Source organism: Mus musculus, chromosome 2 (genome assembly GCF_000001635.26).
Source record: "Mus musculus strain C57BL/6J chromosome 2, GRCm38.p6 C57BL/6J".
In the NCBI taxonomy this organism is placed as follows: Eukaryota; Metazoa; Chordata; class Mammalia; order Rodentia; family Muridae; genus Mus; species Mus musculus.
The window spans coordinates 21768005-21795055 of NC_000068.7; the positions used below are offsets into that span (position 1 = coordinate 21768005).

Sequence of the window (27051 nt, forward strand, 5' to 3'; positions counted from 1 at the left end):
GGCAGTCTTTCTCACCAAGTAAAGTTAGCAGTAATTGAAGAGGACAGCCTACTGTAAATTTCTGGTCTCTGTGAATATGTACATATGCGCATATACACCCAGACATCCATTACACCCACTGTTTGTGCATCAGAGAACACTATAAACAAAGTAAAAAGAACACCTAAGAATGAGAGAAAATATTTGAAATAATGTTTGTTATAAACACCTGGAATCCAGAAAACAAAAGAAATTATAATTCAGCAATTAAAGCACAACCTAATTTTTAAGATGAGAACTAAACATACATACACTTTTCCAAAGTTAATATGCAACTGACCTTTATTCATAGAAAATGTTCAAAAAAGCAATAATTAAAGCAGAGAAAATACATTCTAGTGTATTGGTTTTCAGCTGGAAAGATGTTTTGCTAAAACATGTAATTGCCAGAAAAGCAGATGTTCACTCAGACAAGACACCTGTGACCACACTAAAGGAAATGCTAAAGAGCAAGTACAATCCAAGTATATTTTATCATGTGTATTTAAAAAATAGAGAAAAACTTAGTGATTTTACTTGCTAAAATATAAAATCAGTCTTACAGGTATGTCCAAAATATAATATCAAAATTAAGTGTATATCCAAAATCTAAATTCAGAATCAGAGGTATGCCCAAAGATTTAGCCATAAGAATAGTCATTGGATGTGCCGAGGTGGGGGAATACCTAGTAGGGGCACCTTCTCAGAGGAGAAAGGGATGGTGTTAGGAACTCTGTGAGTGGGTTTCTTGGAGGAACAGCATTTGGGATATAACTAATCTTTAAATACTATAGTCATTAAAATATCAATTAAAAATAGTTAGATTGAACATTGTGTGCTACCAGTGATCATTCCATCTACAAAAGCAGAGTATTTTATGGCAGTATTCATAATATTACAAATGAAGAAGGCAAGAGAGACTTTAAATAATTTTATAAAATGTGAATGCATAGGGGATAAAATTCACCCAAGCTCTGATTGTGTTTCTACATAACTAGTTAAAGTATAGATGGTTTTCATCTCCTTATCTGTTCACACATTCCTAGATTTTACTCTTATCATGTATTATATCTTCAATAGAGGAATTAACTTGGATCTCAATAGATGAGTATTTGTTACAGTGAATTTGCTACACAGAACTGTAAATCAAACAATCTCAATATCTAAGAGCACAGTGGCACTTTATAACTAATTTCTAAAAGCTTCATTAGCTACCAATGAAAGATCTTCTGTGTCAACATCAATAACCCCTGATCAGCTGGAAGCATTACTAACCCCAGCAATTGTTACATATTCACACCAAGATTGTTCCCATGTTCTATGAAAGCATGCTCTTTCTGCTAGTTCATGTTCCCTGTGTATTTTACTGAGGATTAAGGCTTAGATAAATGCAAAGATTAATTTCTAGTTAAAAAATATTGCTTGTTAAAACTTCTTCAGTACGAGAATAATAACATAAAAAGTGTTTGTATGGAAATGATCTTTACTAGTGCAGGCACACTTGTTAAATAGCAGGCTTATTCTCACCAAAAAAAAAAAAGTGTCATCTTTCTGTGTTTCCCTAGTAGGCTGATAGCCATCTTTTCTGTAAGTTCTCTTATAGAGACTGAGAAAGCAAACCATTAGGTCTACTACAATAGATCAAAATTGCCTTTAGAAAGAAAAGAAAATACAAACTGTTATTTTCCTTCACACTTTAGTCTGGATAAATTGAAAACATTAAAAATTCTTTTCCTTAAGATATCCACCCATGCCGGGTAGTGTGCCACATCTTTAATGCCAGCACTTGGGAGGCAGAGGCAGAGGCAGAGGCAGAGGCAGAGGCAGAGGCAGAGGCAGAGGCAGAGGCAGAGGCAGAGGCAGAGGCAGAGGCAGAGGCAGAGGCAGAGGCAGAGGCAGAGGCAGAGAGGCAGAGAGGCAGAGAGGCAGAGAGGCAGAGAGGCAGAGAGGCAGAGGCAGAGGCAGAGGCAGAGGCAGAGGCAGAGGCAGAGGCAGAGGCAGAGGCAGAGGCAGAGGCAGAGGCAGAGAGGCAGAGGCAGAGAGGCAGAGGCAGAGGCAGAGAGGCAGAGGCAGAGAGGCAGAGGCAGAGAGGCAGAGGCAGAGGCAGAGGCAGAGAGGCAGAGGCAGAGGCAGAGGCAGAGGCAGAGGCAGAGGCAGAGGCAGAGGCAGAGGCAGAGGCAGAGGCAGAGGCAGAGGCAGAGGCAGAGGCAGAGGCAGAGGCAGAGGCAGAGGCAGAGGCAGGACAGGCAGATTTCTGAGTTTGAGGCCAGCCTGGTCTAGAGAGTGAGTTCTAGGACAGCCAGGGTTACACAGAGAAACTCTGTCTCAAAATAAAATAAAATAAAATAAAATAAAATAAAATAAAATAAAATAAAATAAAATAAAATATATCCATCCATGTGAGAAGAGGTGAAGTTTTTCAGCAGATTGTTCAGTTAAGTCTTGAGTTACAAGAATAGATCCATTTAAATACTGACAGCTCAAATTCTTTCTCTTGTTAAATACCATTCTGAGAAGCTATGAGACAACTCCTCCACTGGGACCAACACCAAACCAACGTAGCTGGTCCTCAGTCAGGAGCTTCAACAAGCTGCAGAAGACCCCACAGGTATTAGCTAAGCAGGCTGTAAACAGCCAGTAAGGTGTAGCTAATTGACTGGCTGCTTGTCTAGACTTTAGCAGATTGGTTGTTGTTGTTGTTGTTGATGATGATGTTGTTGTTGTTTTCTCTGTCTCAGTTCTATTTTCCTGGGAATACTGCTGATCACTTTGCTGGTCAAGATTTTCTAGAACATTTTTGTGTTTGTAGTCTAGCTTGTAATTTTTTGACATCATTCTTGCTCAGATAAACTCTACTTAATTTGGTTAGTCTAAAATATTCCCCTCTTGATGCCATCTATGAAATCATGCAATGTAATGCTTCCCTTTTGAGACTGTAATAGTCATTCAAATAGCTCTATTAAGCAAACATTTGTAATAAATTTGTTTTTATAATTTATATAAACCATGTTATATAATACCATGACATATTAAGTGGTAAAATATTAAAATTTGTAAGTTATCAAATAATATTTTTAGAATATTTTTGCTGATTAATCAGTGAGAAATAACTGACCTATGGTGCATCCACTTTCACTCATTATCTGAGACTAATTAGACTTATTTTCTGTTTGTTTTTGTCTAATTAAAAGTTTGTCAATTTTGTTGATTTAAAAAATAAACACTTCAGTGATTGCCATATGCAGGGATCCATCCCATAATCAGCTTCCAAATGCTGACACCATTGCATACACTAGCAAGATTTTGCTGAAAGGACCCAGATATAGCTCTCTCTTGTGAGACTACGCCGGGGCCTAGCAAACACAGAAGTGGATGATCACAGTCAGCTATTGGATGGGTCACACGGCCCCTAATGGAGGAGCTAGAGAAATTACCCAAGGAGCTAAAGGGAACTGCAACCCTATAGGTGGAACAACAATATGAACTAACCAGTACCCGGGAGCTCTTGTCTTTAGCTGCATATGTATCAAAAGATGGCCTAGTCAGTCATCACTGCAAAGAGAGGCCCATTGGACTTGCAAACTTTATATGCCCCAGTACAGGGGAACGCCAGGGCCAAAAAGGGGCAGTGGGTGGGTAGGGGATTAGGGGGGTGGGTATGGGGGACCTTTGGGATAGCATTGAAAATGTAAACAAGGAAAATACCTAATAAAAAAAATAAAATAAAATAAACACTTCAGTTTATTGGGTGTCTGTTTACTGAGTGTCTCTGTTTATTGAGTATCTCTGTTTATTGAGTGTCTCTGTTTATTGAATGTCTCTGTTTATTGAGTATCTCTGTTTATTGAATGTCTTTGTTGTTTTATGTTCTCCCTTTTCACTGTTTCCGCTCCAGTTATTGCTTTCCTTCAGCTGCTTTGGATTCAGTTTGGTCTTGATTTCCTTACAGTTGAAATTTAGATTTTTTTCATTTTTATTATACAATTATCATTTGCAACTATAAATTTCTCCACAGTCTTCACATTTGCTGTTGCTCTCAAGTTTTGATGTGTTGAGTTTTTGTTCATTCATCACAAAATATTTTCTAAGTGTCCTTGTTATTTCTTCCTTAGCCCATTGGCTAAGAGTTGTTTGTTTGTTTTTTTAATTTTCACAGATTTTACAGATCCATTTTCTTTATTAATTTCTAATTTAATCCACGGTGCCTGAGATGGTACTTTGTATGATTTCAGTGGTGTTAACGCTGCTAGGATTTATTTTGTTCATCCTACATTGCTGGACTTTCTTGTTTCTGTCAGCTGTGGCATAATGATGCAGAGACCTATCAAGTTTTTTTTAAACTTCAGGTCTTAGCTTTGGCTACCTCCTAGATAGCTTGTCTAACTTAATATACTCATGTATTCTAGTCAACGTCTGTGATGCAGACCCATTCCCCCTCCCTTAGCATGTCCTACTTCCTCCATATCAAGCTAAAAAATCTTTCTGGCACAGATTCTTCTCCCAGAGCCCCTCTCTCAACCCACAAGTCCTATTTCTCTATTCTGCCTATCCTTTTACTGCCAGCTGTCAAATGAATCAGTGAGTGAGGAAGGTCTATCTTTAGCAAAATCTGGTTGGTACTCAGCTCTCTACTGGTATGGAAATTAATAATTGAATAATACAAAGACAACCTTCACAAAGTGCACCCCAACAGTCCTCAGTCATCATTCATTGGCTCTTGGAAGTATTCTGTTATGCTGCGTATTCTATGCATACCTACCAGGCATGCCTAGCCTTTGAAACCTTATGATTTTGTGTTGGTCTGCATTTGTAAGTATCCCAGGGCATATAGCTGAGGGTCGAATACACTGAGTTGGTTTATAATGTTGCTCATAGTCCCTTTTCTTGTTAATGTCTGCATAGAAATTTCCATTTTATCAAATTAGTTTACTCTTCAATTCTGTTAGAATTTTCTATATTTAATATGAGGCTCTGCTATTTGATGCATATGCATTTACCTATTGATTGATTAATTAATTGATTGATATATGGAAATTCATCAACATAATCCACTATTCCCATATATTCAACCATCCCTGTATCCCTGGGATGAAGCCTTGATCTTTTATTATTTTTATCCATTCAGTGACCACATTGGTAGCATTTGGTTCTGAAAATGAAGTTTTGAAAAATTGATAAAAATGAAATGAACATGGGGACTTGTCACCACTGACAACATGACAGAATGACAGCAGGACTTGAAACCCTTTTATTTGCTTCATTTCCCAGGTGACTAGTAGAAATTCATGCCAAAGGCAGCCTTCATGGTGTTTGGATTACTCTAGTTATATGGATGGAGTTAAAGGAATAGGTTTCACACACACACACCCTTTTTTTTTTTTTTTGTAAATGAAAGAGATTTTGCAAAATCACAATGAAATACAAACATAATAATTGAAATCCACTTTTACCAGAGGTATTAAATTCTGGCCATATCATAATAAAAAGTGAAGATTTAGTTTGCAAGCATGGGAAATCTATTTGGAAAATCACCTGCATCCTTCTAAATACTGTCAAAAATAATGGCTGAGATAGATGATCCTGTGTGTCATCCAAAGGGAGTGGTGGGCCTTACGAAGGAAAAAATAGAGAGATGACTCCTTGATGAAAAGTAGCCACCATTCAGAGATCTCATAAGAGAAAGGAGCTAGGATTTGGGTAAGGAGCCATAAAAGAACTATAAATAGGAGACCCTGACCAGAAGGAAGATATAAACTATGCACCTTCAGTTTATGCTGTGGATTATAGAGAGCCAAGACCAGTAAGGAAAGTTAAGACATTGCTATAGGAGCAAATTAAAGAATACTGCTATATAGAGGCAGTGAAGATGGAGAAAAATAGGAGGAACTGAAGAAAGAAAGAAACTGAAGAAAGTCCTTGATGATCCATTTGATTGCTGGAGTATGGATGAAAGGAAAATACCAAGTTAATTCCTAGGTTGTACAATTGTACATTGTACAATTCAGCCACAGTATCCGTGGAGATACACAGCCAAGTGGACTGAAGGAAAGAGTGAGGGAGAATTCAAACTGGGAATATATATGTCTTCGACATGCCATTGAGCATACAGATTTTGGGATCAAGAGAGTGTTTGAGCTGAATATGTAAATGTGGGGCCTGCTGATGGTAACAAATGAAGCAGGAGAGATGCAATTGCCTAGGTTTGTTGTGTAGAATAAGAATCTAAGAAGTGACATTTACAGGTCCTTGAAAGGAAGGGAGACAGAGGAAACTGGAAAGAAACTACAGGAAGACAGGGAAATCATAATAGACACATACCATATCAAGAGCAGGAAAGTCCACAGAGTGAGGAGAGAAAAGTGTCAGGTAGATACTGGAAGGATGTGATGTTGACCTTATTATAAACTCTGAGAGTAGTTGTGTGAGCTCAAAATACAAATGCACACTGAGAAAGTAGGAACAGGTACTCTTTACACTAAAAAGGATGCTTGTTTTTTATATATGTGTGTGTGTGTGCGTGTGTATCTGTATGTCTGAGTGTCTGTGTGCCTGTGTGTGTGCCTGCAATAATGAAAGATGAAAGTGCACGTTGTGTATTCCTCTTTTTGTATTTTATTTTTAATTGGTTATTTTACTTATTTACATTTCAAATGTTATTCCTTTCCCAATTTCCCCTCTGCACCCCCAGTCATCCCCCCTTACCCTGCTTCTATGAGGGTGCTCCCTCACTCACCTACCCACTCTACCCACTCCCACCTCACCACCCTAGCATTCTTCTACACTGGGGCATCAAGCCTTCACTGAACCAAGGGCTGCCCCTCCCATTGATGCTAGATAAGGCCCCTTCAGCTCCTTCAGTCCTTCCCCTCAGTCCTCTACTGGGGTCCCCAGGATGAAGCCAACTTGACCATGGTGAATGATTGTTTTGATGTGTTCTTGGATTCTGTTTGAGAGAATTTTATTGGTTATTTTTGCATCAAATTTCATGAGGCAAATTGGTCTGAAGTTTTCTTTCTTTATTGGATCTTTGGGTGGTTTAGGTATAATCATAATTGTGACTTCCTAGAAAGAATTGCATAATGTTCCTTCTCTTTCTATTTTTTGGAATAGTCTGAAGAATATTGGTATTAGGTCTTTTTTGAAGTTCTGATAGAATTCTGCACTAAACCCATCTGGTCCTGGCTTTTGGTGGTTGGTAGACTTTTAATGACAGCTTCTTTTTCTTTAGGGGTTATGGGACTCTTTACATGGTTTATCTGATCCTGATTTAAGTTTGGTATTGAGTATCTGTCTAGAAAATTGTCCATTTTATCCAGATTTTCCATTTTTTGTATATTGGTTTTGTTTTGTTGTTTTGTTTTGTTTTTGTTTTTGAGAATAGGCTTTGTAGTAGGATTTGATGATTTTTTTGAATTTCCTTGGTTTCTGTTGTTATGTCTTCCTTTTCATTTCTGATTTCTTAAATTTGGATACTGTCTCCGTGTCCTCTGGTTAGTCTGGCAAATGGTTTACCTATCTTGTTGATTTTCTCAAAGAAACAGTTCCTGGTTTTGTTGCTTCTTTGTATAGTTCTTTTTGTTTCTACTTGGCTGATTTCAGGCCTGAGTTTGATTATTTCCTGCAGTCTACTCCTCTTAGGTGTATTTGCTTCTTTTTGTTCTAGAGCTTTCATGTGAGCTATCAAGCTGCTAGTGTATGCTCTCTCCAGTTTCTTTTTGGAGGTACTTAGAGCTATGAGTTTTCCCCTTACCACTGCTTTCATTGTGTCCCATAAGATTTTGTTTGATGTGCCTTCATTTTCATTAAATTCTAAAAAGTCTTTAATTTCTTTCGTTATTTCTTCCTTGACCAAGTTATCATTGAGTAGAACATTGTTCAGCTTCCATGTGTATGTGGGCTTTCCATTGTGTTTGTTGTCATTGAAGACCAGCCTTAGTCTGTAGTGATCTGATAGGATGCTTAGGATTATTTCAATGTACTTGTATCTGTTGAGACCTGTTTTGTGGCCAGTTATATGGTTAATTTTGGAGAAGGTATCATGAGGTAATGAAAAGAATGTATAATGTTCTATAAATATCTGTTAAATCCATTTGTTTCATAACTTCTGTTAGTTTCACTATGTCTCTGTTTAGTTTCTGTTTCCACAATCTGTCCATTGCTGAGAGTGGGGTGTTGAAGTATCCCACTATTTTTGTGTGAGGTGCAATGTGTGCTTTGAGATTTATTAAAGTTTCTTTTATGAATGTACCCTTGCTTTTGGTACACAGATGTTCAGAATTGAGAGTTCATCTAGGTAGATTTTTCCTTTGATGAGCATGAAGTGTCCTTCCTTATCTTTTTTGATAACATTTGTTGAAAATCAGTTTTATTCAATATTAGATAGCTCTTCCAGCTTGGTTATTGGGACCATTTGCCTGGAAAATTGATTTCTAGCCTTTTACTCTGAGGCAGTATCTGTCTTTGTCAATGAAGTGTGTTTCCTGTATGCAGCACAATTCTGGATTCTGTTTACATATCCAGTCTTTTTATTGTGGAATTGAGTTCATTTATGTTAAATGATATTAAGGGAAAGTGATTGTTGCTTCCTGTTATTTTTGTTGTTAGAGGTGGAATTATGCTTGTGTGGCTATCTTCTTTTGGGTTTGTTAGAAGATTATTTTCTTATTTCTTCTAGGGTATACTTTCACTCCTTGTGTTGGAGTTTTCCATCTATTATCCTTTGTATAGCTGGATATGTGAAATTCTGACCATGTTATTGCTTAAATCACCAATTTGTCATATCACTGTGGATAGGAGAGATGGTCTGGAGTCTCACCCCTAGATGAATAAAAATTACAGACAATTAAAGACTACTAGAGAGAGGGGATTAGTCTTTCCAGAGGATGAGCCCCTAAATGGTTATCTAGTACAACACTAAATTATATTTGCATATGCACAACAATACACACATGCAGACAATACTGAATGAACTCACCAATTATATTTATATATTTATTTATGGAGATATATGTATATATGTAAGTAAAGGAAGAAGAGGCTATGACTTTGAGAAGGAATGGGGGAGGGGGAACAGGAAAGAAGAGTGAGGAGAAAGGATGGAGAAATAATGTAATTTTATTTTAATTACAAATTTCAAGGAAAAATTTACCTGTGAAAAGATCACACACATGCCATTTCCATTATGTGTGTATGTGTATTTGTGTATGTATATGTGTGTATGTGTGTCTTTATGTATGTGTGTATACATATATGTGTGTCTGTGTTTGTGTATGTATGTGTTTGTGTGTGTGTGTGTAATTCTTTAGCTATATTTCACACAAATCCATATTTTGTAAACCATGTTTCAAATTTTGTTTCTAAGAGTCAACTTATAGCAACAGATCAGTGTTTAAAAGACAAAAATTTCTCACCTTGTTCTAAGGTACATGTAGAAATGCATCTTATATCATGTAACAAGGTCAGCACTGTAAGCTGTTTATATTTTTGCGGTTATGGTTCCTTTTATTTGAAAGTTATAAAAGCAGAGCTGGGGAGATTTTGAGCATTGTTTTGCTGTTTGTGTTTTCCTCTCTAGATATGAGATTATGGGATTTCTAACAATCTTGAATTATCAGGTTGTACAATGAGTAGCCAAGGGTCATTTGCGAAACATAAGTATTTCTAGCAATTTAGACATGGAATTTCTTTATTAAAAGATGTCTAAACTCACACCATTTTGATTTATTTTGTGATCAAAAATTCATCTGATTAATGAGGCTGAGGAGATAGCTCTATTGGTAGAGTGCTTGATACTCTACCAGATGAGGACATGAGTTTGGATTCCCAACACTAATGTGAAAGCCAGGCATGTATCTGTAACTCCAGTGTTGGGAAGCAGGGTGAAAAGGCAGAGGTAGGCAGATCCTACAAGTCAGTCAGTCTAAATAACAACAACAACAAAAATCAATCAATCAATCAATAAAGACACCCAACATCAACTGCTGGCCTGTACATATACCTGCACTTGAGAGCATGTGCACACACACACACACACACACACACACACACACACCTTGCAGTAACTTGCAAAACACCTGGAGTCCTGGGTTAATGTCAAGGGGCATTTAGCTCTAACTTTCCCTCCTACAAACCTGTCGCCATCAGTTATTTTCAGGATAGCTCCCTGTCTCCGCCTTCTCCTCTACGTTGTTCCCAGGACTAGAGCATTTCCTTACATCTTGTTGCGTTCTGCTATTTCAAAGTATAGATCCCCAGCAAGGCTCGGATCCAACACCAGGTTTTTCACTAGGTTAGTAGATCTACAAGCTACGTACAATCCATGAATACATATTGTTTCATATGGTAACAATTTATTTATTCCCTCCATTGATTTTCATGAGACTTTCATACAATAGCAACAATTTCTAGTTAGATTGCAAGCTTTAAAAAAAAGAGCTAGACAAACTTTTTCTATGTATGGCCTTTTTCTATATAAGAATTTTTTTATACAAACCTATGTATATAGGTATAGCTAGGTATAGGTATTTAATTTACTTATAATGAGTCATAATGAAATTAAGGGAATAGATATATGGCAGCAGTACAGAAATACCTTGTATACAGTGGTCCTGTGCTTTATCCCTGGCACCCAGCAAAAAATTAATTAATTAATTGATTAATTAATTAATTAATTAACTTACTTGCTTATTATTTGGTGTATGTATTTGTGTGTATGTTGTGTGGGTATCAACATGCCATGATGTGTATGTGGATGTCAGAGGACAATTTTTGGTACCAGGTTCTCTCCTTTTGCCATGCAGGTCCCAGGAATGGAACTTGGGTCACCATACATGGTGGCAAGTACCCTTTCTTGCTGAGTCATCTCACTGGCCTCAAAAATTTGTATTAAAATAACTATTCTGTATACATATATTTTTACAATTTATTAAAGATTAGAAACCAGGATCCAAGAGACTCCCAAAACAATAGAGTCTGTTGCTGTTGTTCTTGTCTGCCTCCCAGAACTTGAAGGTAAAACCCTATTTCTGAAGACACCACCCACATACTTCAGATAAGGATTTGAAGTATTGAGCTGGAACTGTTCTGGAAACCTCCTTCCTGAGAACTATCATTAACGGTATCCTAAGATATTATATAATCTGCCAAGGAGGTAAAGCAATCAACAGACCTACCCAGCTGTAGAGCCTACACTCCAGCAAAGACCAGCTCACAAGATATTCCCAATGGTGCAACAGTGACACATTTATCTTGAGCTTTAGCAGCAGCTGTTTAATTGGACCTACGTTGTGCTCAACACAAGGAAAGTCAAGCCTGGCACTGGAATTATAGTCAGCTACATGTGGCTATTGTGGTCATGGATCCTACAGGAGAACCTACAACTGCCACTTTCCTAAATCACAATAATTCCCAATTGCATTTTAAATATGCATTCTTATATCCACAGATATGTGAGAACCCCTCATTAATGAAGTGTTTTTTTGCAGCAGCTAGACAATGTTACTGAGCCAAAAAGAAAATAATATATAACTGTGGGTGTCTAGCTATGGTTAATATATCTACACCCCAACCCTTACACCTAAGACTGGGGTAAAATTTCAGAAACATTCAGAGAAGAATGATTGTAAGCTAAGGAACTAGGGTACCTGCTGTTAGGTAGTGTCTTCTAGACACAACAAGAAAATGCTCCCATGAAATCACAGCAACATGGTTGCCTAAAAGAAACAGTAACATTTATGATGACACCAGTTGAGATAATTATGACACCAGTTGACATGCCAATATGGGTGGGGAAATGTCACAAGGCTCCACACCATTGAGTTCCAGGCAATGGCTGCTGAGAAAGGGAGACTCAGTCTTTTCTAGAGGTGATAGGTTATCCGACGTGGTCAGTCCTAAAATCATGTACTAAATGGACTCAGTAGAGTATGTGTGTAGGATTAACAATGAAAGAAGAAGAGATCCTGAAATTGAGAGGAAATAGGGAAGGTAGGGTGGTTGAAGATAGGGAGAGGCAAAGGTATAAAGGATGCAAATACATCATCATGTATAAAAGTCTCAAAAAGGAAAAATAAATAAGTAAAAAGATAAACATTACATAATGATACTAATTAAATGAGTATACTTGCTTATTGTTTGTGTAAAGAATTAAATCTTGCTTACATATTTGATAACACAGGACATAGAATATCTTCACTGTTTATCCAGGTTGCTCTTGATTTTATAATTGTTGGCAGTGAAAGTTCAAATTTTCAGAGCTATGAATTAAATGACTAAATAGCTAACATGTGTTTTAGGGCTATTTCAGAAACTTTTAAAAATTTTATCCAAATCCCAAGGAAAAGGTCATTTCATGATTTTTTTTTTATAAAGTCCAAGTCAGCAGCTCAAAAAATAATTTTTTAGAACTATTCTAAGACAACTCAAGGTTTACCAATATGATACATGAAGAAAAATGACACTAGAATTACTAATAGTTTTTGTTTGCCATATTTAAGCCATTGTTTCTGCAAGTGAAGAAAACTCGAAAGTGCTGTAAAAAACACTGAAGTTCACAGCATGCAGAGGTTTGCTCTGAGCCTAGCTGTTTCTGGTAGCACTGGCCTGTGTCACATGGTGTGAAAGCAAGCACAGTACAAACTGAACAATGTTCTGTGTTCAGGGCCAGCACTGAAGCTGCTTTAATGATGCTGGGCAACATAGGCAAGCATGGCCAGAAACACCACAAATTCAAGGTACATTTGACTTTGGGGTACTTTTCAGTTGTTGCAAGTTCAAAAACCCTATAGTCTTATCAAATTTTCACTATCCTCACAGGTACAGACTCCCACAGGGGCTTCTAACCCATGACTGAAGCTGTGTTCCAGAAGATTAGAATCCTGTCCTGTTTCCCATGTTGCCTTGCATGAAGGCTAATACATGATTGCTACTGCTTCTCATTAAAGTTAATTTCAGATGTTCAAAGGAAGAGTGAACTAGAGTTTAGAATAATTTTCTTTTTCTGCTGTCTTAGTGTTTCTATCACTATGAAGAGATACCATGGCCACAGAATTAGGAAAACATTTAATTAGGGCTGGCTTAAGATTCAGGGGTTTAATCCATTATCATCAAGGTGAGAAGCATACAGTGTACAGGCAGACATGGTGCTGGAGAAGGAACTGAAGAGTTGTACATCTTAATCTGCAGGCAACAGACAGGTGCTACCACTGTAAGCCAAACTTAAGTATATAAGACCTCAAAGCCAGTCTCCACAGTGACACACTTCCTCCAACAAGACCATAACTATTCCAACAAGCCCACATCTCCCAGTAGTGCCACTTCATATAGGCCAAGCATTCAAACATATGGGGCCATGCCTATTCAAACCACCATCTCTGCCCTTGGTAAAATATTGAAGACCAGCCAGGCATGGTGGCGCATGCCTTTAATCCCAGCACTCAGGAGGCTGAGACAGGCAGATTTCTGAGTTCGAGGCCAGCCTGGTCTACAAAGTGAGCTCCAGGACAGCCAGGGCTATACAGCAAAACCCTGTCTTGAAAAACCAAAAAAAAAAAAAAAAAAAAAAAAAAAAAAGAAGACCAACAAGAGTCAAGATTGTCCTTTGAACAGCAGTCATCCCCAGTTTCACATTTTCCCTGCTATAGAGAGAAGCAATTCTGTTATTTTAGTGACTGCAAGTCTCTTTTATTAAAAAGAAAAAAAAAAAGAAAAAAAATTTCAGTAAGTTTCCATCACTTGTATTATACAGTTCTTATGGGTCTATTTATTTGCTAATTATAATAGAAGGTTTGGTTTTTAATCTAAAACAGTTGGGGTTCATAATTGGTCCACATATTGGTAAAGTTATTTAAAGACAAGAGGAAATGCATTAAGGCTGGAATTATGAAACACAAATAACAATTCACCAGTCTTCTTTATATAAAATCTCTTCTTTGACAATTTATTGTTCTTCTGGCATAAGTCAGTAGGATTTCTTACCTCCTACACTGTGATGAAAATATTGGTTTCTAACATGAGAGTAACCTGAGTACAAAATTGTTTTAGATCTGTTTACTGACTGCCTCTATGTGTTATAGTTTCTTCACTTTCCCCTAAGATAATAATCATATTTTAGCAGCTTTTAAATTCATTTTAGACAGACTTTATAAAAATATTTGATTGTATCTCATGATCATATATAACTAAATACTTAACTCTATCCTATAATATAAAAATAATAGCCATTAGTTGGGTCTGAAACAGCAAACTTACAGAAAGTAGCAGAAAAACCAGTTGTCGTCACAGCAGTGAGAACTCAATTGCCAGTTACTAGACAAGAATTGGATAATGCTAGAAGGTTCTACAAAAACATGGAAATGAACTGGCTGTGTGGTGTACATTGGAGACCTGCTGCTTGGCATTGAATTTCAGCTTACAGCTCTGATGACTTATCAAAATGAGAATAGAAAGGTTAAAGTAATCTGAGAATACCCTAGACATTAAATTGAAGAGTGGATGGGTTAGTAGAGTAAAACTAGAATTTTACCTTTCTGCCTTAATTAGGTAGGAATCAAATGTAGTAATTCCTCACCGTAGCTATTTGAGCCATCTTTACAGAAAAGAAACATTGCACAAGGAAAAACAAAAAAACCAAAAAAACAAAACAACCCACATTAAAAACACTCAATCTAACCTTTTTAACAAAATGACCTTACTGACTTGACCTAATGTTTAAATTATCTTTTATAATTATTTTTGTGATACAGTATTATTTTGTTAGCATGATAAAACCGCCATAAGAACCCATATTGAATGAAAAATACCAGAAGTGATGTTTTTATAGAAACAAGCAACAGGCTTCAGGAAGATTTGACTTAAAATCATATTAGAATAAAAGCTAAATTTAATTTAAAAAATATGAACAATAGTGTTTGTGGGTTTCTTGTTGTAAAACTGTGGAAGTGATTTTTAGTTGGGCCTAAGTTTCTTAAGATTTAAAATACCATATTTTAAAGCTTTTCCTTCTGACTGGTTTATCTTCACATTCTGATCTTCTTTATTTCCAGGGTTTTGAAGGTGTTCCTTTCACGAACAGCACAAAGAATCCCATACATGACTGGTGGTCGGGTCATGAGGATGCTGGCAGTAATAGTCTTGGTTGTGTTTTGGTTTCTTGTTGGCTGGACTTCTTCTATGTGCCAGAATTTGGAGCGGGATATTTTGCTTGTTGGCCAAGGGCAAACATCTGATCACCTCACCTTCAATATGTGCCTCATTGACCGCTGGGATTACATGACAGCAGTTGGTATGTGGCTACTACGTCCTTTGCATGGTTGCATGATTACCTTGTACGTTTCTCAATAGCCTTGACAAGCCTGTTCCTTAGGTTTAAAAGACTTTTAATATGATTTGGAAAAATGAAAATGATAAGAATGATATGTGGAATGCAAACAAAAACTCATTATTTTTCAAAGGTTTGTTCCTTTATTGAAAAACAAATGCAACTAAGTAAAAAGAACAGAGAAATGTGAAGAAGAAAGGCAACATCTATGTGCAGAGACATTGCTGATTGGTCTCTATCTGATTAACAGTAGCCACCATCTTGATTTATGTTCTTGGGTGGTAAGAAACAATAAGAATGTTGGAATTTTTCTTTACAGAGGTCTTATGATATTGATCCAACTTTAGTCTTGGTATGTAGCTGCCTGCAGCACACACGAACTGGGTTCCTGGAAGGGAGGCTGGGGCTATATGGAGAAAAGATGGTTGGAGAAATAACAAACCAAGACAAAATTCTGATCAAGACCCCTGAGTTTACTAAGAGTCTGAGCTTATAAAGGGGGAAGGCCCATCCCCTGCCAGGCCAGTCTCTTGACGCTTTGTTGCCAGCCTGTCAGCATTTGGTCTAGGCTGTTGCTCATCACAGGAAGACAGGTTCAGCCTCTCAGTGGGTAGCAGCATCTTGGAGAAGAGCACAGGTAGCAGAAAATAGACCTATCTAGGTCAGAAGACTCCATTCTAGGTGTTCTCCTTCACAGTGGCAGAACATGTCTGAGCCAGCCTGCTAAAGGCTGGGGGAGGCTACATTGGTGAAGAATTGACTGTCGAAATTTATGATTAATTTATCTTTCCTATACTTACTTACCTCTAAAAAAATTCTTGGTTCCCGGACTCCACCGAGACTAGCCTGCACAGGTGAGAGTGTGGACTGCAGAAGCTAACAGCTTCTGGGACAGGCGTGAGCCACAGAGCTTCTGAGGCAGCCCCCTTTTCAGACTCCAGACATCCGGGCATGTTCCCTGCCAGATGATAGGTGTCCGTCCAACCCGGGAGGGCTTTACCTGAGCATCTGCGAGAGACATCTTGGTTCCCAGACTCCACCGAGACTAGTCTGCACAGGAAAGAGTGTGGACTACAGAAGCTAACAGATTCTGGGACAGGTCCTGTTTCGGGCCTTCATCTTCTGCCAGGAGGCAAGTCTGAACTCCAAATATCTGTGCACCTTCCCTGAAAGAGGAGATCCTGCCTGCAGAGAGTGATCTGACCACTGAAACTCAGGAAAGAGCTAGTCTCCCAGGTCTGCTGATAGAGGCTAAAAGAATCACTAAAGGAACAAGCTCTAACCAGAAACAACTATAACAACTGACTTCAGAGTTTACCAGAGGGTGAAAGGCAGAAGTAAGAATCTTACTAACAGAAACCAAGACCATTCACCATTATCAGAACCCAGCACTACCACTTCAGCCATTCCAGGGCACCCCAACAGACTGGAAAACCTAGACCCAGATTTAAAGGCATATCTCATGATGATGGTAGAAGACATCAAGAAGGACTTTAATAACTCGTTTAAAGAAATACAAGAGAACACTGCTAAAGAGTTGCAAATCCTTATAGAAAAACAGGAAAACACACCCAAACAGGTGATGGAAATGAACAAAACCATACTAGACCTAAAAAGGGAAGTAGACACAATGAAGAAACCCCAAAGTGGGGCAACACTGGAGAAAGGATCCCTAAGAAAGAAATCTGGAACCATAGATGCAAGCATCAGCAACAGAATACAAGAGATGGGAGAGAGAATCTCAGGTGCAGAAGATTCCATAGAAAACATCAGCACAACAATCAAAGAAAATGCAAAATGCAAAATGCAAAAAGATCCTAACTCAATACATCCAGGAAATCCAGGACACAATGAGAAGACCAAACCTATGGATAATAAGAGTAAATGAGAATGAAGATTTTCAACTTAAAGGGCCAGCAAATATCTTCAACAAAATTATAGAAGAAAACTTCCCAAACCTAAAGAAAGAGATGCCCATGAACATACAAGAAGCCTACAGAACTCCAAATAGACTGGACCAGAAAAGAAATGCCTCCTAACACATAATAATCAGAACAACAAATGCACTAAATAAAGATAGAATATTAAAAGCAGTAAGGGAAAATGGTCAAGTAACATATAAAGGCAAGCCTATCAGAATTACACCAGATTTTTCACCAGAGATTATGAAAGCTAGAAGGTCCTGGACAGATGTTATACAGACACTAAGAGAACACAAATGCCAGCCCACGATACTGTACCCAGCAAAACTTTAAATTACCATAGGTGGAAAAACCAAAGTATTTTACGACAAAACCAAATTCACACATTATATTTCCACGAAACCAGACCTTGAAAGGAAAATAACAGAAAAAAACCAATACAAGGACAGAAACCACGTCCTAGAAAAAGCAAGAAAGTAATCCTTCAACATACCAAAAAGAAGAGAGCCACAAGAACAGAACAACTTTAACAACAAAAATAATAGGAAGCAACAATTACTTTTCCTTAATATCTCTTACAATCAATGGATTCAACTCCCCAATAAAAAGACATAGACTAACAGACTAGCTACACAAACAGGACCCAACATTTTGCTGCTGACAGGAAACCCATCTCAGGGAAAAAGACAGACACTACCTCAGAATGAAAGGCTAGAAAACAATTTTCCAAGCAAATGGTCTGAAGAAACAAGCTGGAATAGCCATTCTACTATCTAATAAAATTGACTTCCAATCCAAAGTCATCAAAAAAGACAAGGAGGAGCACTTCATACTCATCAAAGGTAAAATCTTCCAAGAGGAACTCTCAATTCTGAATATGTTAGCTCCAAATACAAGGGCAGTCACATTCATTAAAGAAACTTTAGTAAAGCTCAAAGCACATAAGGCACCTCACACAATAATAGTGGGAGACTTCAACACACCACTTCCACCAATGGTCAGAACATGGAAACAGAAAATAAGCAGGAACACAGTGAAACTAACAGAAGTTATGAAACAAATGGATCTAACAGATATCTACAGAACATTTTATCCTAAAACAAAAGGATATACCTTCTTCTCAGCACCTCATGGTACCTTTTCCAAAACTGACCACATAATTGGTCACAAAACAAGCCTCAACAGATACATAAATATTGAAATTTTCTCATGCATCCTATCAGATCACCATGGACTAAGGCTGATCTTCAATAACAAAATAAATAATAGAAAGCCAACATTCACGTGGAAATTGAACAACACTCTTCTCAATGATACGTTGGTCAAGGAAGAAATAAAGAAAGATTAGGGACTTTTTAGAGTTTAATGAAAATGAAGCCACAACATACACAAACTTATGAGACACAATGAAAGCATTTCTAAGAGGAAAACTCATACCTGTGAGTACCTCCAAAAAGAAACTTGAGAAATCACACACTAGCAGCTTGACAACACACCTAAAAGCTCTAGAACAAAAGGAAGCAAAATCACCCAAGAGGAGTAGATGGCAGGAAATAATCAAACTCAGGGGCGAAATAAACCAAGTGGAAACAAGAAGAACTATTCAAAGTATCAACCAAAGGAGGAGCTGGTTCTTTGAGAAAATCAACAAGATAGATAAACCCTTAGCCAAACTCACTAGAAGGCACAGGGAAAGCATGCTAATTAACAAAATTGGAAATGAAAAGGGAGATATAACAACAGATCCTGAAGAAATTCAAAACACCATCAAATCCTTCTACAAAAGGCTATACTCAAAAAACTGGAGAACCTGGATGAAATGGACAAGTTTCTAGACAGGTACCAGGTACCAAAGTTAAATCAAGATCAGGTTAATGGTCTAAACAGTCCTATATTGCCTAAAGAAATAGAAGCAGTCATTAGTAGTCTCCCAATTTAAAAAAAAAAAAAAAAGCCCAGGACCAGATGGGTTTAGTGCAGAGTTCTATCAGACCATCAAAGAAGATCTAATCCCAGTTCTTCACAAACTATTCCACAAAATAGAAGCAGAAGGTACTCTAACCAACTCATTCTATGAAGCCACAATTAGTCTGATACCTAAACCACAGAAAGATCTAACAAAGATAGAGAACTTCAGACCAATTTCCCTGAATATCAATGCAAAAATCCTCAATAAAGTTCTCGATAACCGAATCCAAGAACACATCAAATAATCATCCATCATGACCAAGTAGTTTTCATTCCAGGGATGGTTCAATATATGGAAATCCATCAACGTAATCCAGTATATAAACAAACTCAAAGACAAAAATCACATGATCATCTCCTTAGATGCTTAGAAAGCATTTGACAAAATCTAACACCCATTCATGATAAAAGTCTTGGAAAGATCAGGAATTCAAGGCCCATACCTAAACATGATAAAAGCAATCTAGAGCAAACCAGTAGCCAACATCAAAGTAAATGGTGAGAAGCTGGAAGCAATCCTACTAAAATCAGGAACTAGACAAGGCTGCCCACTTTCTCCCTACCTATTCACATTGTACTTGAAGTCTTAGCCAGAGCAATTAGACAACAAAAGGAGATCAAGGGGATACAATTTGGAAAGGAAGAAGTCAACATATCACTTTTGGAAAAGGATATGATAAGTATATATATATGTGACCCTAAAAATTCCACCAGAAAACTCCTAAACCTGATAGACAGCTTCAATGAAGCAGGTGGATATATAATTAAGTCAAACAAGTCAATGGTCTTTCTACACACAAAGGATAAACGGGCTGAGAAAGAAATTAGGGAAACAACACCCTTCTCAATAGTCACAAATAATATAAAATACCTTGGCGTGACTCTAACTAAAGAAGTGAAAGATCTGTATGATAAGAACTTCAAGTCTCTGAAGAAAGAAATTAAAGAAGATCTCAGAAGATGGAAAGATCTCCCATGCTCATGGATTGGCAGGATCAATATAGTAAAAATGGCTATCTTGCCAAAAGTAATCTACAGATTCAATGCAACCCCCATCAAAATTCCAACTGAATTCTTCAAGGAATTAGAAAGAGCAATCTGCAAATCATCTGGAATAACAAAAAAAAAAAAAAAAAAAACTAGGATAGCAAAAACTCTTCTCAAGGTTAAAAGAACCTCTGGTGGAATCACCATGCCTGACCTAAAGCTGTACTACAGAACAATTGTGCTAAAAACTGCATGGTACTGGTATAGTGGAATGGAATACAATTGAAGACCCAGCAATGAAACCACACACCTATGGTCACTTGATCTTCAACAAGGGAGCTAAAACCATCAAGTGGAAGAAAGACAGCATTTTCAACAAATGCTGCTGGCACAAATGGTGGTTATCATGTAGAAGAATGCGAATCAATTCATTCCTATCTCCTTGTACCAAGGTCAAATCTAAGTGGATCAAGGAACTCCACATAAAACCAGAGACACTGAAACTTACAGAGGAAAAAGTGGGGAAAAGCCTCGAAGATATGGGTACAGGGGAAAAGTTCCTGAATAGAACAGCAATGGCTTAAGCTGTAAGATCGAGAATTGCCAAATGGGACCTCATAAAATTGCAAAGCTTCTGCAAAGGCAAAAGACACTGTCAATAAGACAAAAAGACCACCAACAGATTGGGAAAGGATCTTTACCTATCCTAAATCATATAGGGGACTAATATCCAATATATGTAAATAACTCAAGAAGGTGGACTCCAGAAAATCAAATAACCCTATTAAAAAATGGGTCGTAGAGCTAAATAAGGAATTCTCACCTGAGGAATAGCGAATGGCTGAGAAGCACCTGAAAAAATGTTCAGCATCCTTAATCATCAGAGAAATGCAAATCAAAACAACCCTGAGATTTCATCTCACACCAGTCAAAATGGCTAAGATCAAAAATTCAGGTGACAGCAGATGCTAGCGAGGATGTGGAGAAAGAGGAACAGTCCTCCATTGCTGGTGGAATTACAAGCTTGTACAACCACTCTGGAAATCAGTCTGGTGGTTCCTCAGAAAATTGGACATAGTACTACCGGAGGATCCCACAATACCTCTCCTGGGAATATATCAAGAAGATGTTCCAACCAGTAAGAAGGACACATGTTCCAATATGTTCATAGCAGCCTTATTTATAATAGCCAGAAGCTGGAAAGAACCCAGATGCCCCTCAACAGAGGAATGGATATAGAAAATGTGGTACATTTACACAATGGAGTACTACTCAGCTATTAAAAGGAATGAATTTATGAAATTCCTAGGCAAATGGATGGACCTGGAGGGCATCATCCTGAGTGAGGTAACACAATCACAAAAGAACTCAAATGATATGTACTCACTGATAAGTGGATATTAGCTCAGAAATGTAGTATACCCGAGATATAGGATACAATTTGCAAAACTCATGAAACTGAAGAAGAATGAAGATCAAAGTATGGACACTTTGCCCCTTCTTATAATTGGAAACAATCACTCATGGAAGGAGTTACAGAGACAAAGTTTGGAGCTGAGACAAAAGGATGGATCATCTAGAGACTGCCATATCCAGGGATCCATCCCATAATTAGCCTCCAAACTATTACACCATTGCATACACTAGCAAGATTTTGCTGAAAGGACCCTGATATAGTTGTCTCTTTTTAGACTATGCCGGGACCTACCAAACCCAGAAGTGGATGCTCACAGTCAGCTATTGGATGGTTCACAGGGCCACCAATGGAGGAGCTAGAGAAAGTATCCAAGGAGCTAAAGAGATCTGCAACCCTGTAGGTGCAACAACATTATGAACTAACCATTAACCCGGAGCTCTTGACTCTAGCTGCATATGTATCAAAAGATTGCCTAGTCAGCCATCACTGGAAAGAGAGGCCCATTGGACACGCAAACTTTATATACCCCAGTATAGGGTAACTCCAGGGCCAAAAAGTGGAAATGAGTAGATAGGGGAGTGCGGGGGAAGGTATGGGGGACTTTTGGGATAGCATTGGAAATGTAATTGAGGAAAATACGTAATAAAAAATATTTTAAAAAAAGGAAATTAGGGAAACAACACAGTTCTCAATAATCACAAATAATATAAAATACCTTGGCATGACTCTAACTAAGGAAGTGAAAGATCTGAATGATAAGAACTTCAAGTCTCTGAAGAAAGAAATTAAAGAAGATCTCAGAAGATGGAAAGATCTCCCATGCTCATGGATTGGCAAGATCAATATAGTAATAATGGCTATCTTGTCAAAAGCAATCTACAGATTCAATGCAATCCCTATCAAAATTCCAAACAAATTCTTCAATGAATTAGGAAGGGCAATCTGCAAATTCATCTGGAATAACAAAAAAACTAGGATAGCCAAAACTCTGCTCAAGGATAATAAATCTTCTGGTGGAATCACCATGCCTGACCTAAAGCTGTACTACAGAGCAATTGTGATAAAAAAAAAAACTGCATGGTACTGGTATAGCGACAGAGAGGTACACCAATAGAATAGAATTGAAGACCCAGAAATGAACCCACACACCTATGGTCACTTGATCTTTGACAATGGAGCAAAAACCATCCAGTGGAAAAAAGACAGCATTTTTCAACAAATGGTGCTGGCACAATTGGAGGTTAGCATGTAGAAAAATGCAAATTGATCCATTCCTATCTCCTTGTACTAAGGTCAAATCTAAGTGGATTAAGGAACTCCACATAAAACCAGAGACACTCAAACTTATAGAGGAGAAAGTAGGAGAAAGCCTTGAAGATATGGGTACAGGGGAAAATTATCTGAATAGAACAGCAATGGCTTTTGCTGTAAGATCAAGAATCGACAAATGGGACCTCATAAAATTGCAAAGCTTCTGCAAAGGCAAAAGACACCGTCAATAAGTCAAAAAGGCCACCAACAGATTGGGAAAGGATCTTTACCTATCCTAAATCATATAGGGGACTAATATCCAATATATATAAAGAACTCAAGAAGGTGGACTCCAGAAAATCAAACAGCCCTATTAAAAAATGGGGCTTAGAGCTAAAAAACGAATTCTCACCTGAGGAATAGCGAATGGCTGAGATGCACCTGAAAAAATGTTCAACATCCTTAATCATCAGGGAAATGCAAATCAAAAACAATCCTGAGATTCCACCTCACACCAGTCAGAATGGCTAAGATTCAAAAATTCAGGTGAAAACAGATGCTGGTGAGGACTTGGAGAAAGAGGAACACTCCTCCATTGTTGGTGGGATTGCAAGCTTTACAACCACTCTGGAAATCAGTCTGGCGTTTCCTCAGAAAATTGGACATAGTACTACCTGAGGATCCCGCAATACCTCTCCTGGGCTTATATCCAGAAGATGTTCCAACTGGTAAATAGGACACATGCTCCACTATGTTCATAGCAGCCTTTTTATAATAGCCAGAAGCTGGAAAGAACCCAGATTCCCCTCAACAGAGGAATGGATATAGAAAATATGGTACATTTACACAATGGAGTACTACTCAGCTATTAAAAAGAATGAATTTATGAAATTCCTAATCAAATGGATGGACCTGGAGGGCATCATCCTGAGTGAGGTAACCCAACCACAAAAGAACTCACACAGTATGTACTCACTGATAAGTGGATATTAGCCCAGAAACTTAGAATACCCAAGATATAAGATACAATTTGCTAAACGCATGAAACTCAAGAAGAATGAAGACCAAAGTGTGGACACTTTGCTTCTTCCTAGAATTGGGAACAAAACACCCATGGAAGGAGTTACAGAGACAAAGTTTGGAGCTAAGACGAAAGGATGGACCATCTAGAGACTGCCATCTATCATCCCATAATCAGCTTCCAAACACTGACACCATTGCATACACTAGCAAGATTTTGCTGAAAGGATCCCGATAAAGCTGTCTCTTGTGAGACTATGCCAGGGCCTAGCAAACACAGAATTGGATGCTCACAGTCAGCTATTGGATCAATCACAGAGTCCCCAGTGGAGGAGCTAGGACCTAAAGGGATCTGCCACTGTATAGGTGGAACAACAATATGAACTAACCAGTACTCCCCCGGAGCTTGTGTCTCTAGCTGCATGTGTATTAGAAGATGGCCTAGTCGGCCATCAGAGGAAAGAGAGGCCCTTGGTCATGCAAACTTTATATGCCTCAGTACAGGGGAACGCCAGGGCCAAGAAATGGGAGAGGGTGGGGGAGCGTGTGGGGTACTTTTGGGATAGCATTGGAAATGTAAATGAAATAAATACCTAATAAAAAAAGTGAAAAAAATAGAAAATTCTCTGGGAATCAAGTATCCAATGACAAAGGCATGCTACTTGGAGGTGGTAAAAGTTATGATGCAGTAAAATGGGATGGTGATATCATGACTCAGACCCAAAGCACAAGTTACTTTCCTGACCTTTCCCCCATTTTATTTCCCAAAATAAGAAAGGGAAATATAAAAGACATTTTATTAATGAGCTATTTTAAACTAAATTTCCAAAGATACAAAAAGAAAAAGAATGGAAGGCAGCTGAAATACTTTGCTAGGAGAATACTTCTTACTGGAACTGTAGATTAACAAGGAAGTATTCTCCTAGCAAAGTATTTCCGGACATTTATAGACCTGATACTGTAAAGATGCAGATGAAGCCATGTAAGTGTGGACATAGCTGTAGTGATAATATATTTTGAGCAATTTAACGTTCACAAGAAAAGCAAGCAGCAAAGCTAGAAAGCAATTCTGGGCTTGGCTTTAGTATGGACACAAAGAAGAAGACATTGTATTAAGTATTAAGTTTTTACTCGGCCTTGAGCATTTTATTTGGTACTTTTCAAGGTAACCAAAGCAGAGAGTCATTTCCTCATAATATTTTTTTAAAAACTTTTTAGTGGTTCTTTATGAATTTCACATCGTGTACCCCAATTCTACTCATCTCATCCCACCCATACATACATACATACTTCCCCCTTGCAGCCTTCCCACAACAGAGAAAAAAAATGTCATCGTGGAAGTGTAGTATGTACAGTGTATCCCACAGTGTTCCTTTTGTCCACACTTCTTTCTTTACAAGTGTTCATTGCAATGACTCACTGGTCTGGTATGAGGCCTCTGGCTTCTGCTGCACTGTCTATACTGGAATCTCAGTGGGGCTCGGCTTCTGCTACACTGTCTATACTGGAATCTCAGTGGGGCTCCTTTTGCATATCCTGTTGTTACCCTGGGTCATGGAGATCCTGTGGAGTTGGATCTACAGTATACCTTCATGCTCTCTAGCAGTTCATTGATGGGGAAGATGTTGGGGTGGGCCAATTTGAAGCCCTGGATCTAGGCCTGAGAGGTATCTGTGCTAGTTAGCCCACCTGCTCTCCTGATCTTGGGACCAGCTCACCAGCGACCCCCGCAACCAGACAAGCTCTACCCTGCTGTCCAGGCAATGACATGCAGGGCCATCTCTCCTGAGTGTTATAGCTGGTGACAGACATGGCCAGATCTCTTGTCTACCATAGATGGCACGGGATAAAGGAGAGGAGGAAGGTGTCTCTCCCTCATTTGCACCACTGCACAGCAGACAGGAGGGAAGGCCAGCTCTCCTACACTCATGCCATCAGGGCCAGCTCAACCATAATCCCCAAGTCCAGGGCCACTCTACTGTCTGCCCAGGTGAGGTGCAGGGCCTTCTCTACAGAGTGCTACAGCTGGTGAGGAGCAGCCCAGCTCTCCTTCTCTCATAATCATGAGGCGGGGACAGGGGAGGACAGCTTCTCTCCTTCACCCATGGTACCACACAGGAGACGAGGGGCAGGACCAGCTCTTCTGTGATGGTATCTTCATGTTGGCTCACCTGCAATCCCCCACAATTGTGTGGAACCTGCTTTCCAGAGTACTTCAGCTGACTAGGGGCAGGCTCAGCTCACCTGTTCTCATGCCCCAGGACCATCTCTCCCACAATGCCCACATGAGTGGTAGGGCCCGCTCTGCACAGCTCTCAGACAGCAACATGTCCTCAGGATGCAGCTCAGACCAGCAACATCTACCTAGTCTTTGGTGCTAAAACACCCCTGTTACTTCAGGCTATGGACCCAGACGTGCCCCTGCCCCCTGGCCCTCAGCAGCACAGGCCAGGGCCCCATCATGGTGCCAAGTTTCATCATCAGCTACCCATATCAGGCTGTTCCTCACAACTCACACACCTCCAGTTCTGCTTCTCTTCATTGTGCCCACCTACATCCTTCTGTTTCTCTTTCTCTTCCATTTCTGCACCACTTCGGTGATCTGCTTTGTGCTGCCTGGAGTCCCTGAGTGCCTGGGGTCATCTCAGGAGTTCTATGCCCTGCTCATGCATTATAGCAACAGACATGGGTCATTTCTGGCATGGTCTGTCTTCCCCTTTCCCATCTGCGTGGCAACAGACAGGTAGTCACCTCAGGCTAGATGCCTGTTCAAGTCCCATGATGCTGGACTAGTGATCCTCTTGGGGTTACTCTCTGCCTGGCCCACCAAAGTGGCCCCTTGCAAGATTCTTCTGCCTCAGGCTTATTCCTGCCCAAGGGCCTGTGGTCTTCTATGCTCCAGCTTGCTCCCCATCATGGGAGCCAGTCAGGGCCTCCGTGGTGCAGGACTGGCAGTCTTCTCAGGTTAGCTCCCTGTCAGGGCCCCTGGCACCACACTGGTGGTTGTCTCAGACTCACGTTTTTCAGGGAATGTTAGGCTGCTTGTCATTCAGATGTTCATACATCAGAACTCCAAGCATAGACATAGCCTCTCTCCTCTCTGCCACCTACTGACACACATGTGACACAGCAACAATGCCTCTAGGAGCAGG

General features: G+C 38.9%; 1 protein-coding gene and 1 pseudogene across 1 annotated transcript in view; one reads left to right on the forward strand and one right to left on the reverse strand.

Moving 5' to 3' along the window:
• The window catches only part of Gpr158 (G protein-coupled receptor 158), a 462978-nt gene that overhangs the window by 400438 nt on the left and 35489 nt on the right, over positions 1 to 27051 (forward strand). Inside the window, exon 7 of the mRNA NM_001004761.1 lies at positions 15060 to 15298. Within this exon, the coding sequence (NP_001004761.1) occupies positions 15060 to 15298 (239 nt within the window). The remainder of the gene's footprint in view (positions 1 to 15059; positions 15299 to 27051) is intronic.
• On the reverse strand, positions 26929 to 27051 carry Gm24886 (annotated as a pseudogene).